Source organism: Protopterus annectens, chromosome 2.part1, assembly GCF_019279795.1.
Source record: "Protopterus annectens isolate FY-2018-M chromosome 2.part1, PAN1.0, whole genome shotgun sequence".
Lineage (NCBI taxonomy): Eukaryota > Metazoa > Chordata > Ceratodontiformes > Protopteridae > Protopterus > Protopterus annectens.
In genome coordinates, this window is record NC_056729.1 from 1,831,333,784 (window position 1) to 1,831,348,653 (window position 14,870).

The following is a 14,870-nucleotide window of genomic DNA, read 5'->3' on the forward strand; positions in this document are numbered from 1 at the left end:
AATGACATGCCAGTGATTTGCCAGAACCAAAATTGTATGAGGACAAGATAAAATATGAGACAAAAATCTGGACAGGTGTGAGTTATGTGCTTACTCTGTCCCACAATGAGTCGAACAGTTGTACGAGTGAGTGTGCGTGAGTGTGTGTGTGTGTGTGTGTGTGTGTGTGTGTGTGTGTGTTGGGGGGGGGGGGCAAATCTCTTGATAGTTAAAAAAAAAGGGGGGGGCAGATATATATTTTAACCTCCCCTTTTAATAGTACAGAAAATGTATTAGTATCCGAAAAACTCTAACAGAATACAGACATACAAAATTTCTAAAATTATGTAGCCGTAAAAAATATGTTTGAATAAAATAAGTAAAATAAATCATTTGCTTTGGTTCAGGCTGTGATTCGTCTTGCAGAATTCTTACATTTCATTAGGAATTTTCTCCCTTCAGTCATGCGAAGAGCTGGCAACAGAAAATGCAAAAGGGACAAATAAACGACGACAACTTATTCACATAGGCAGAACTTTGAGAAAAAAGTTTATATTACTTGGAGCTGGACATAAACTTATCTAGATACTGTCATGTCCGATGGTGTTTTTTTTTAAGTGGCACTTAATGTTATCACTTGGGGATTTCAACTGGCACCAAAAACTTAACACTATGCTCCTTACCAGGCGACTGCAGGGCACCCCTTTCTGTAGCTTCATTCAGCTGGTTACAGCCCCCGGGGTGGTTGAACACGCCCCCTCCGTTTCCAAGGAGAAGAGAAGCCCAAGTCCGGAACAACAACAATCACTGCGCAGACTGGACTGCTACTATAGTAATTGTTGGTCTATGATCTACCAGTGCTATCGATTCCATTTGGACCACCCAAAGCAACCCATGGAGAGCAAGAAGAATGATTTAAATGTTATGGGAAACTTAAGAAGGCAAGGACAATAATATTTAAATCTCAGCTGCATGCAAACTTAACTCCCGTAACAAGCAGGAAGGCACTTGTAGTGACACTGGAAATGGTATAATTATCGGTTTGTCAGTTTCAGCCTACCAGCGCATAGCTGTTGACAGGATTTGGAGCCGTGATGTTGACCAAGTGCTATACTTAAGAAGTGCAGCGGTTAATGCCCAGGTTCGAGAACCTCACTATCGTCTTCCTTAGAGTGATGGATAGGAAACAGACAGCCCCTATTAAAAGCATCAAGCCATTTCGATCTAGCGAGGATTATCTCTTTGCTATGAAGGAGGATTTAGCTGACTGGCTCAAGGACCACCACGAAGCTGATATAAGCGCTGAGACGTTTTTTGAGGCACTGGAGACAGGTAGCCTCTTATGCCAGCATGCCAATAAAGTGACGTCGGTAGCCACTGAGTTCGTCAGCCAATTCCCACTCCCTGCCCAGAAAATGCAGCTACCCCAAACAGGAGTTACCTTTAGTAGTCATGCAGTACCGGGCACATTTTGGGCCAGGGACAACGTATCCAACTTCATACAGTGGTGCAGGAAGGAAATGAGTATTCAAGGTAGGTCAATGATTTAACAAGGCTGATGTGTTTGTTTTTACTTCCAGCCTACCACAACTGCTGCTCTGTGTGCACATTAAGTAAGATATAGCAATATCAGCATCAGGACATCTGAAGTTAATATGTAATGGTTTAGCAGTTGCTTTTTCTATCCATGTTTACTATATCCAAAGGAACAGCCAATGTAAGAACTGGTTTCTTGCTATGACATTGTTGCTACTACGGTCTACATCACTGTATGTGTTAGTCTTTCCTCAGTATATTACATATAGCTTCTACTGATGTATGAGATCCAAATTCCTCCTAATTAGAAACTTTTGACATAACTCATATTATATTTTTATTCTAAAGCTGTTTCTTGGAGTTATTAAGGGTAATTGTGGAAGATTTGTTTGTCTTGTGGATAAGTGGTCCTGTTATTCCTTGGGACTATAAGCCAAACTTTTAGATCTATAGTGATTCCTTCAGCACCATCATTAGTAGAGGATAGTAACTACTACATTACTTTTAAATGAGTGTGACTAAGGGACATTTGTAATAGACCCATTTTCAGAAGCTTTGACCCACAGGTACTCCTATCACGTGGAGCAACTTCTCAATAACAGCTAAAAGGAAGCCTGTGACTTGGCAGAGTTAAAACTACTATGAAGTGTGTCAACTTCTGTGTTACTGAACAAAGGATAGCAGTCACAGTGAAGTGCTCATAGCTTGTGGATGCACAGTTTGTACTACATAGAAGAGGCAAGAATAAGTGTTGGACTGGCTGATTAAACTGCAAAACCCAGACCTAGAATAATTTGCATGCTTAGCTACTTGGCATTATAAATGCTGACTGATACATTCTGTCTGGCTGAAGTTTGAATACAGCACTATGATCACCGAAAAGAAAGGGTTATCTTCTTCTTCTTCTTCTTTTGGCTTTTCCTGGTGAGGGCTTGCCACAGCAGATCACCTGTCCGCTCATGATTGGCAGTAGAGTTTTTACAGTGTCGAGATGCCAGCCTGGTGCCCAACCTTCCATGGAAGGCACACACACACACACACACACACACACACACACACACACACACACACACACACACACACACACACACACACACACACACACACACACACACACACTCATGCCTGGGGCCAATTTCGAGTGTCCAATCCACCTACAGCATGTCTTTGGGGGGAAACCGGAGGAAACCCAAGCAACCACAGGGAGGACATGCAGACTCCACACAGAAGACACCCCAGCTGAGGATCGAATCGGAGAACCTCTTGCTGTGAGGCAACAATGCTAACCACTGCACCACCGTGGCTGCCCACCAAAAAAAAAGGGCTATAAATGTTTGATATTTTGCTACTGACTAGGAAGTTTTACAAGTCTTCAGACATTTTCACCTTATCCACATTCCTTATTCTTGTATCTACTTTGCAAATGTACTTTTATTAAAAGACTGTCATGCTGACCTGATGATGTGTGTTATCTACTTATTTGACCAGAGCTGGATTGGACTTAGCATTTTGTTTTTTAAATCTTGTTTACAGTATTACAGTTCAGCCTGATGTATGCATATATCATTTTTTTTTGTACAGTGTATGTGGAACACAATTATCAGTAGTAGTTTTCTGTTTAATAATGTTTGAGAATTATTATGACATTAGACCATTATTATTATTATCATATTTTCCTCTATCACACTGATGTATAATTGTGAGCTGATGCCCTCTGTGCATACATAGCATGAAAACACTTTATTTTTCACAAATCACAGTGCTAGTGACACTAGTATATGACAGACAGCAGAAATTATAAAGATACAGAAACTATTTTTTAAACTTACAGTTTCACTCAACTCTTAGGTTGCTTTTCTCTCTACAATATGATTCCAGTATTGTGTAGGTACCAGAAACCGGTTCCCTGTTATATGATCGAAGACGCATTCTTTCGAATGTGTCTTGATCGAACTTGAAAGCACGAAATGGCAAAATACTGAAACGGCATATAAGCGAATGCTTTCCCTGGGAAAGAAATCGCTTGGCTGCCTTCATTATTTTGCCGTTTTCGTCACTGTAGTGTGATCTTGGAGTTGGTATATTTAAGTAGGGGGTGTGTGGGGGGCACAGCCCCCCACTTTATGTGATGTTTTAAAGTCTTTTTTTCTTTTTTGGAACGGCGATTTTTTTTTTCCCTGGGGAAAAAACAATTGCTGTTCTAAGTGTTCGGGATTGTAAGCTTTTGCTTACATGAGGTTGATAAATCAGCGTTCACTTTTTTAAGCATTTGCTGATTTAACATAGACCCCAGAAACCTGTTTGACTTTATAAAACTTTCTTTTCCTTGCCTTGAAATCAAAGGAAGGGAAAGACAACCCACTTTTTAAGTTTAACTGCTCACATAATTTGGAGAGGAATTTGTCTACAACTACATGACATACCATCAGACGCAGAGAAATTTGTAGTCAGGTACTGTTGACAATCTTGTATGAGTAATTAGTCCTGTTGGTGTCAGGTAGCAGCTACTGTAAAAAAGACAGAGAGGTGAGAAGCTGTTTTCCACTGTCTTTATTGGAGAGAGGAAGAGAATTTATACTGATTCGCAGCTGCTTACAATGTAGCCATGCCTTTCATAGCAAAACAGAGCAATTAGATCAGTAATTGGTTCAAAGGCAGTTGTCACTTCTTTTGACATATTTACATAAGCAGCATCACAGTATTGAAATGATAAGCTTTAAACTTTAAATGTGTGTTTATATTACTTTACATTTTTAGAAAATGTAAATGTAGTATCAAGATGTCTATGCATTTAGAGAAAAGTCAGAAAGCTTTTGTTGTTATAATTCTCATAAAGCAGCAACACATTTGCCAAATTGTGGGGGAGGGGAAAGTCAATTCATTTTGGATTACAAAAAGATACTTTGAACAAAGTGTTGCAATTTATCTACTTTTTGTTTGCAGCTGTATAACTCTTTAGTACACTGTAAAACAAGTTCTGAATCACACACACTCAAACGAGGGCCTTTCAAGGAATAAAAGAAGCAGTCCTGTTATAGTCACATACATAAGATGGCAATGACTGACACTAATCCTATTATGTGTCAATGCCATGAGAATATATCATTACTTCCAGCGTGTCTCACGTAAAGCAGAACTGAAATGGATTATGGGAAAAGGAAAGGCTTGAAGGAAAATACCACATTGGATATGTCAAGCGCCACATGCAGCCATTTTGCAGAAAACATATTAAAATTGTATAAGAAGCAGTCAGAGTGATTTTTAAGCATTAAAAAGCTCAGAAAATAAAGATAGGAGTGAAAAAACAGATGTCTTTTTTAGTTCTAATGTGGAGTTTTCCTGTAAGCCAATATTAGAGCACAGACTCAGGGCTGCAGCTATGATTTTTGGGGCCTTAGACAATTGTCTCAAGTTAGGTCCCCACCTTTTACTCACAATGCCTTTGTATAAGGCCACCCAACACCCAAGCATGATACACATACACACACACAAAACTGATTTATTGTAAAACAGTACCATTTGTAACGTTATTTTTACTGAAGTCAGCTGGCCAGCTGAGTATTTGTTTTGAATTGTTTTCAAATTGCTAAAAGAATACATGGATTTTATGAAGTGGTTGTATGAAACTGATTTATTGTAGTTCAGGATATGCATTCTTTTTTATTCTCAGTAAAAAATATTGTTAGAGCCGTTCAGGACCCAGTTTATAAGGGAGTCACACAGAAGGAAAGTACTAAAGCAGTGATCCATTTGAAGTCTCATTATCCTTAAGGTATCAGTAGGCTTTGTGCTTTTCTGTTTGCAGCATCATTAATTATATCACTAAACATCTATGCTTTGAGCCAGTTCAAATTTATTGAGAGCATTGCTAAACTACTGAACCAATCTTGTGACATAGCTGAGCCAAACAGTTCTTAATGACTGCAAGGTTACTAAGTGCCCCTCCCCCGCAATGTACAGAATATCTATGGGATCACTGTTAAATCCTGAATACTCACGATACTTAAGACCGGAATCCCAAGACCAGATACCCGAAAGACGAGAAGACTGGAAGACCAGAAGCACGAAATTTAAAATCCCAAACACTACACTAAACATACACCACACACATACATATACACACACCTTCACCCAAAACACAAACATACAAACCTACACTACATACAAGCAGGGGGGCAAGCCCCCCTGCACCTCCCATGTGGGGGGGGGCGGCACCCCCCTATTTGAATAGTCTAACTCCAAGGTCACACTACACAGAGAAACACATGAAAACACCACCACACACCTACATTCCCCTTACACCAACACATCACAGTCACAACACACACTTACACACACACACTCAAGCCCCTACCTAACACACAAACACAGATACTTACCTGACCTTCCACCTATCTATTCACAAACCACAACATCAGAAGCGCTACTTCAACATCTCCGAACTTCGGGATTTTGAATTTCGCGCTTCTGGTCTTTTGATATTTAGGAGTTTCAGCTATATGGTCTTGAGATTTTGAAATTCGATATTTCAGAATTATGTAGTGAACCCATATCTATCTACCTATATATATATATATATATATATATATATATATATATATATATAGATATATATATATATATATATATATATATATATATATATATATATATATATGTGTGTGTGTGTGTGTGTGTGTATATATATATAGATATATATATATATATATATATATATATATATATATATATATATATATATACATGTGTGTGTGTGTGTGTGTGTGTCTATACAACCTCAAGGCCACAAACAACAGACAGAGATTTTTGATCGTAAGTCAAGTAATAGTCACTGAAGTTAAATGCATTTTACAAACGTTTTTGTAAATAATATAATGAAAAATAACTAAGTGTAATGAAAGGGCAGATTATAATAATGGGGTTTACAATTAGTAGAGAAAAAATAAGGATAGGATGGTTGGACTGAGGTGTACTGTTGAAGTAATAAACAAAGAGGGTTGTTATAAGGGGAAAGTAAAAATATTGCAGATTGAAAAGAGTAGAGACACTTTAATGGCAGAGTTGTGAACTAAATGTTTAAGCAATAGTCTAGTCACATACAGAAAAGTAATATCAGAATTTATTAATAGAAATAGAATTGTACTGATATATTTAAGTGGTGAAATTGAGTGTAGAGTAGATCTGGAAGATTGCCATGTAGGAAGTATGTCAAAAGGATTTTTTATGGCCATTCAGGGATTTGTATGCCATCAGTCCATGATTAATAATTTTATAATCTATAAAATCATCCAAGGAAGTCATAAATGTGTGCCAGGGGAAGCATTCGTTAAGTGTCTTTTAAGACTTTTCCAAAAAAAGGAAAATCTTGTGAAGTAAACAGAGCTCTTCTCTTGCCGTTATGCCTAAAGACAGAGAACACTTAAGCTATCAAAGCAGAAACAGACAGCTAGAAAATTCAACAAGTATTTATTCATTACAAAAAAAAAAATACCACCAAGTGTCAATTTATTTATTTAATTAATTGCATTTGTTTACTGGAATTGTCTGACTGGGCATAAATTACCACTTTTCAGCAGAGGCCCAGGGAGAAAAGCTGCAAGTATAATACATATACAAAGGTGAAAAAAAGCAGATAATAAAAATTACTATGATTTTTAAGCAGTTTAGCAGAATGAATGCAAACAGGACACAGAGCTGAACATTAACAGAGTTTTACAAATGACAGTTTACATCAATAGATAAAAAAATTGGCGAAAGTCACAAATAAAATTAATATGAGTGGAACCATGTATTAAATAAAGACATTAGAAGGAAAGAAAAAAAGAAAGTTATTTGTGACAGTTATACAGCAGCATGCAGAAGGAGCAAGGTAATAAGGTAAGTTTGAGTGGCAACACCAGGGGAAATAGGTAGAGATGCCCACACAGGAAGTGATTAGATCATGCATTGGATGTAGCAGAGGTTGTAAAAGATAATTATAAGATAAGGTGAGCTGAGTAAGAAGATGGGCGTTGTTGTCATGAAAAGAGGCTTAAGGTGGCTGAGTAAAGGGAGATACAAAAGGGATATGATGTGAAAAAGAATGAAAAAAGAGGGAAGAGAAAAAGCAAGGAAGTGAGACAGAGGATGCTGGAGGGGAATAGGAGGGTACAATAAAAATAACAAGAATGTGAAGGGAAAAGTAGGAGGTGGTAAGGAAAGGGAAGAGGAAAGTAGGTGGTTTATGGAGAAAGAATGATAGAGGCACAGGCTGTAAATATATGTCAATATAGTATCCTTAGATAAGGTGAAATCACAGCTGTTCCTGAATCCTGCTTAGTTAGCAGATCCCAACACATACAGCTTTTAATTTAAAGCACAGAAATTGGGTTTACAACCTTCGAATGAATTTAAAATACATTATAAATATCTGACCAAGATGGTTTGTACCACACATACTTCAAAACAGCTGCAGTATTTTTATCTATAACTTGCACACATATCCAGTCTTTAATTAATTCAATATACATTGTCAGCGAATGGCAAAAACTGTAATAGTATCACCACAACAGAATAAAAATGTCTATCTTTCAAAGTACTCTTGGTCTACAAGTATACTCTCTGGCCAATGTACTGAATAAGACAGTTTAACATCAAATACAGGAATTTGAAGTTTGGTTAAAGAAAACTGTTTCTTTAAAAGGAAATGGAATTTCTTTAGTATTTCACTTACATGACTTAATGTACTTCAGCATGGGCAATATATTTTGTACAGGATCCACTTTTATAGGCCTAGCTAGAGCATGTGATCCGAAAGAGTATGTCAGTCTAATAAAAAAACTGACATATTCAGGCTTAACAATGGCTGTCGTACTTGGATTAAACCTAATCTACATAACTAGTTCTATGATACTGGAATTAAACATACCACTTCCTTAACGAGTTCCCTTTAATCAGCAAACACTAAAAATAGCGAAGACTGATTTATCGACCCATTAAGCGCAAAACCTTAAAATCCTGAAGACATGGAACAGAGATTGTTTTCCCAGGGAAAAAAAAATTGCTGGTCCATTTTTGGGACTTTGCCATTTCCTCCACTGTGGTGCAATCTCGGAGTTGGTATATTTAAGTGTGGGGGGGGGGACAAAGCCCCCCACTTTATTTTGTGTTTTCAACTTTTTTTTTTTTTTGTGGAACAGTGATTTTTTTTTCCCTGGGAAAAAAATCACTGTTCCGTGTCTTCAAGATTTTAAGGTTTCATTCTTAATGGGTCAATGAAACCTTAAAATCTCAAAGACATGTAACAGTGATTTTTTTTTTCCAGGGAAAAAAAAAAATCACTGTTCCACAAAAAAAAAAAAAAGAAAAGAAAAGTTGAAAACACAAATTGATGTAAATCCGCGGTGGTGCTGCGGTAGCATTGTCGCCTCACAGCAAGAGGTTCTCCTGTTCGATTCTCGGCTGGAGCGCATTCTGTGTGGAGTCTGCATGTCCTCCCCACGGTCAAGTGGCATTCGAAAGACATGCATAAATGGGCTTGCCTTCATTGAAGGTTGGGCATTGAGCTGGCACCTTGGCACCATAAAAATCTACTGCCAATCATTAGCAGACTGGAGTTCCACTGTGGCGACCCCTAACCGGGAAAAGCCAAAAGAAGAAGAAGAACATTCTTAATGGGTTGATAAATCAGCGTTCTCTAAATTAATATAGAGCCTTCCTTAACATCAAAATATTATTGCTTTAACTAAGGTATTCATTGTAAGATGTCTACTATTCTAAGCAATTATTAACCATCTACTCACTTTTCCCTAATTACTAAAACAAACTGCAGGATGACCCAGCCTACATCCTAATTATTAAAACAAACTGCAGGATGACCCAGCCTACATCCTAATTATTAAAATAAACTGCAGGATGACCCAGCCTACATCAAGAGTAAGCTAAAATAGAAAAAAGGATGGTATTTACTTGGTTCAAGACTAAACACCTACTCTTTGGAAAAAGCTAACAGCTCTGCAGAGTACCAAATAACAGGTATATTATTCAGCCTTACTCACAAGTGGATCCAGCCATCCACACCCATGAAACACAGAATTCCCATGGAGACCAACTGTTTAGTCACAACCCACGGTTACTTAGGGAAGTCGGAAATGTGAGAGGATTCCCAGACCATTCTTCATTATCACTCATACACATCTCACACACTCCTAGGATAATTTAAAGCCAGAAATCTGACTACTGCATGTCTTTTGGAGGCTGGAAGAAATTGGAGTACTTAGAAGAACCCACACAAAAGACTCTGAACAGAAGGCACCCTAGCAAACAACAGGACCTGAGAATCTCTTGCTGTGAGGTGACAATGCCACCCAACATGCCACTGAACCACTTCAGAAATGGATGTAGCATAGATAATATATAGATTAAAGATGTTTCATGCACAGCTGTTGCTTAACATTCCAAACATATTTCAGTTCTAAAAGATGACATGTTGACAAAGCTGGGTAATATATTAAAGGACAACAATGGGATTTTGTTATTAAATACTCAACCTCTCTGTCCTTTTCCTCCCTATTTACAGTCCCTGCTATGAATAAACAAGAATACAGCATTTAAAATATTTTAAATTGACTGTTTCTCTCCACTAGAACAGTACCATAATGTACTGTGGTGGTTTCACTTTCAAAAAACTTTTATCCCACCTGGAAAAAGCTTGCTGCAGTCTCCAATTCATTGATGTCATCAAGGCCAATGAATACAGGCAATTTTCTGGTCAATTCCCTCCCCAAACCAACATCACCATGACCGTGCTAAAAACCCACCCATGTTGTGATGTCACAGCTCCATGGTCCTTCCCCTACCCATACAGAAAGTAAAGGCTAGAACAAGGAAAAAGTACATGAGCCAAGTCTCCTGCTGCGAGCTGTCAATCACAGGAGGTAACAGCTCAAATTACCCTTAGCACTTTGACAGCTAGGGAAGTTAGGAGTGAAGGGGGATGGAAGATGAGTCAAAGTAGTACAATTCAGGCTTCACAAGAGACTGCAAATTTAGCCGTTCTAAAATGAAGCAGCAGTAAAATGCACTATGAAACCCTGTTCTGTGGCACTTGCACTGTTTGTGTTTTAAGTAGTCATTGAATGGCATGAAATGTTACTTAAAACTAACCGACTGAAAGATAACAGTGTATGCATGTAAAATCAATGCAATGACAGGAACTTTAGAAAGAAAGAGGCCTGTGGGATATAATTTTTTACAGATATGTACTGAATTGTGGGATACCTAGAGGCATCAGGATCACTTAAAGATGCTAGACCCCATGTGGTCAGACTCAGAAATTATGTATAAAAATATTTAAAAACCTGTAAATAGTCACAAAGTGGTGTTAAAATGTAGGAAGCACCAAACCATGATGGAATAAACATGTTTTTTGAGTCTGTGGGTGTGGTTCTCCTTTAAATATCTCAGTGTTCTGTCAGAAGCTCAAACTGCTATTAATGAAAAAATTCAAGTATCACATTCAGAATATGAGATGTCTCTTTAGAGTGACCCACATAATGAATATGAGAGCACCTGGCAAACACTGGCTAAAAGTAAAAACAAACAGAAAATCATCCACTGAGTGAATTAAGCTGTTTCGCTTACAAGTATATCCAAATACAAAAAGCAGTAAACACAAAGAGACAGCAAACATGGTAAAATAAAAACACAATCCGTTTAATAGAATAAACATATAATTAAGTGCTTTCACCTCAACTTGATGCTTCATCAGACGTACAAAACAACTGTTTTAAAAGCAGTATATTTAAATAATATATTATCCAATAAAAATTCTTCAATTAAAATGCCCCTTCCTAATTTAATAATCAACAACTGTGTTTCAAAGTTACTACAAACATCCTGTCTAAATCAACCTATGTTAGGCATTTGCAAATCAAATCCAACAGCAAAATTTAACTTAAAAAAATGTTTTTGAATTTTTTTCTAACATCTAATAAATCTCACAATCACCTGCAAAGGTTCCAACTGTAATGAGCATATATTAGATAATATATCTATACCATTAATGCAAAGAATGCTTAAATGATAAATTGTTCTTTACTATTGTTCATCTTACCTTTCTTAAATACATCTCTAAGGCCCTGAAGATCATTATTCAAGCATTCAGTTTAAATTAAGAGGAGAAAGATAACTATATGGATAACAACATACTACAAAAAACCTGAACGTTCCTTTTAGTTTCCTGGTTCCTTCAGCTAATCAAATTACAGCTTGAGTAATCATGTGGTTCAGAACACAGGAAAAGTTACCAATTTTTCATTCTAAAGAAAATGTTACAAAATTGCTTCTAGCTTTCAAGCAAACACATCTACATCTGCCAAGGTCTTTTTATACTCCCTGAGAAGCATATTACCAATTACTAAGCTATACATCATAAAATAAGTGCAGATGTATTTAGGTTTAGCTTTGTCCAGCTTTTTATATGCACCATCACTTCATAAAACATCATACAAATATGTAAAGTACAATATTTTGCATTTCTGACATAGCCTATTGCAACAAGTTCCCTGAAAAAGGTCATTTCAGAAACTTTGCAGTGACTTCCTAACGTGTTCTTGAGCTTGACATGGGAAGAACCCCCATAGTCATTATGGCTAATTTTCTCACTTGTGAAATAGTGGTCAATCCTTTAAAAAATGCTTAATGATTATAGCATCATTTAAACTATAAAATGTGTCTGCTTGCAGATTAATAATCCACCATATTTCTTCCTCCTGAGTTCTTTTTTTATAATCCCCAAGCCTAGTATAATGTCATCATTTTATCATTTTATCAGTATTCATCTGGAGCCTTTCTCCCCGGGCTTCCACTGAAAATTGGCTTTGTTCCAAGTTGGACTTTCCCGGTTAACAAATGTTAAATAAATAAAACAAATCAATAAATAAAAAATAGCATCATTTCTGTAATCTGGAGAACCAAAAATTTAAAAGTATGTTTTTCCTGTTTTTGTAACATGTTTAGCTGGCAGACTTTTTTCATCAGCTCTTTCTATGCTATAAATGTGTTCACGTATACATTCTCGAAGTGTACGATTAGTTTTTCCAATGTAGAACACTAAGCATTCTTCCCATACAGCTGCATATACTAGATCTTTAGTGGAACAGTGTGTATAGTGTGTGAACTTATATATTTTACCTTTAATGGGATATTCAAAAGTGTTACCATTAAAAATGTAAGGGCACACATTACATCTCCCACAGCTAAATGTTCTCTGTCTGTTCATACTCGCTACTGAATTGGTCTTACCCTTCTCATAATAGATCAACCTTTTTATGGATTTCTTATTCTTAAATGTAACTCTAGGTTGTGGCCCTACTATACTGGATATTTTCTCATCTGCTAGTAGGATATGCCACTTCCTTTTCAAAATATTCATGATATGGCAATTATCAGATGAAAAAGTGAGGCTTATCTTACACTTATCATCACTATTCTTATTCCAAAATGGTGGACAGCCTGTAAGCACACTGGCTGTGCAGCTCCTGAAACTTTAAACTATCATCTGACCTCAAGCCAACACATTGCTCAAAGGATTAAAGCAGGAATACAAATACATACTTTTTCATCTATATTTTTGCCAGAATCCTTTCTTTTTGAATAAAAATACTACTTACTGGAAGCTGAGCCCTGAACCGCATGGTGTGGATCCTTCCAGACATACAGGCCTAAAACAAGACAAATAAGGAAAAGGTATCTCTCAGAACAGGATTTACTAAATAAAAACTTCTTCTTTACTCCCAAGCATCTAACTTTGTACATCAAATGGAGAACCAATCAGATGAAATGGAAACTTTAAACATGAAAACCAAACTATCTATGATTTCTACTCCTAAGAAAGACACTACTTCCAAAAGGCAAAAAACTAACAAGCTACAACAAGAGGCTGCTAAGATTTTCCTCAGATCAAACATTAACACTAGAGGACCTTAAAATGCACTGCAACCTTTATAAACAAAAAGTAAGATTCAGACTGGACATACATAAAATTCAAGTTTATTTAGTAGACCACAAATGAAAATATTAGTCCACTTGGTTTTGAGAATGATGAGGAATCCAATGAGGACAACAGTGATTTCCTAGTTGACACTGAGCCCACTCACTCTGATTCTTTGGAAGGAGAACCTGAGCTTATTTCAAACAAGTGGTCACTTTTCCTAAGATGATTGCTAGATTTAGTGACATTTTTGCCCAGAAGCAGTCAGGGACTACTCCAGAACTAGGCAGTGTATATGCTTGGAAGATGTTTATAAAGCTACCTGCAGAGCACCAGTATCTATCCTAGCAGTGCACCAGTATCTATTCTAGCAGTCCCAGAAAAGGCTCCAAAGATATAGGGTCTCCTTGGATATGAGCGGTCTCTTTTTCTCATTTGATTAGTGAACCACTTGCAGTCTTCCCTGCTCCCTGCTCACATTAAAAACCCTTGGCTTCATCTAATCCAATGCCTCCTGATAAAGAAGGACAATGGCTAGAGCTTCTGGGCAAAATTATGCCTCTTTCTAGTAATCTAGCCTTCAGAATGTTAGATTGTCAAGGCTATATGTAGAAATTTGTTTTACAGTGTGCATACAGTTTGGATGGTTCTGCTGCATCTTTGCATGCAGAGCAAAAGTCTCATATGAATAAAAATGTTTCAAACAGGCTTTGAAAGGTGTGCTTGAATGTGCAGATACAGTCTCAAGAAATGCTGCTTTTTTCTGTTGTTTAAAGACAGTATGCTTGGTTATGTAATCACTACTTCTCTGATAAATAAAAAGCCAAAAATTGAAAGCACCTTCAAGTTTTTAATTGGTGTTTTGGCCTTCTCTTAAACAGATTCTCAAACAGTAGAATGATAGAGGTAAATTAATGCATTGGGTATGTAGAAAGTTTCATGTACCCAAGTTCTCCCCAGACAAGGCATCTTCTTTCAAGGGGCAGAACAAATAAAAATCCCAGCCAAACAAAAGTAAGGGACCCAAATAGAAATGTCAGGAAGATAATTCTTTGAAACCAAACAAAAGGTGTTCTTTTCTGGAAAAGGATCACCCTCCTGCAAAGGAATGACTATGCCAAGTCAAAGAGCATCACTACCCCCTCCTGGCCTTCTTTCTCTTCACTTCCCCCATGCTGCTTTTCTCTCCCTTGCAGCCGGGCCTGAAATTGTCTTAGACAAATGGGTACTGAGAATAGTTTGAAGAGGATATACTGGACAATGTCTAGAAAATCATCACTTTTCAGTTGAATTCCCCCCCCCCCCACAAGACTAGTCAGAGCTGTTTCCTCTAGTGCTCCATCACATGGTAGAAGCAGGGGTCATAGAACCAGTGGATCAGACA

General features: G+C 37.3%; 1 protein-coding gene across 1 annotated transcript in view; it reads left to right on the top strand.

The window, feature by feature from the left end:
• Window positions 1–801: 801 nt before the first annotated feature.
• GAS2L2 (growth arrest specific 2 like 2) overlaps window positions 802–14,870 on the top strand; it is a 514,040-nt gene continuing 499,971 nt past the window's right edge. The window contains exon 1 of the mRNA XM_044063624.1: window positions 802–1,512. Coding sequence (XP_043919559.1) covers window positions 1,113–1,512 — 400 coding nt within the window. The 5' untranslated portion in view covers window positions 802–1,112. The remainder of the gene's footprint in view (window positions 1,513–14,870) is intronic.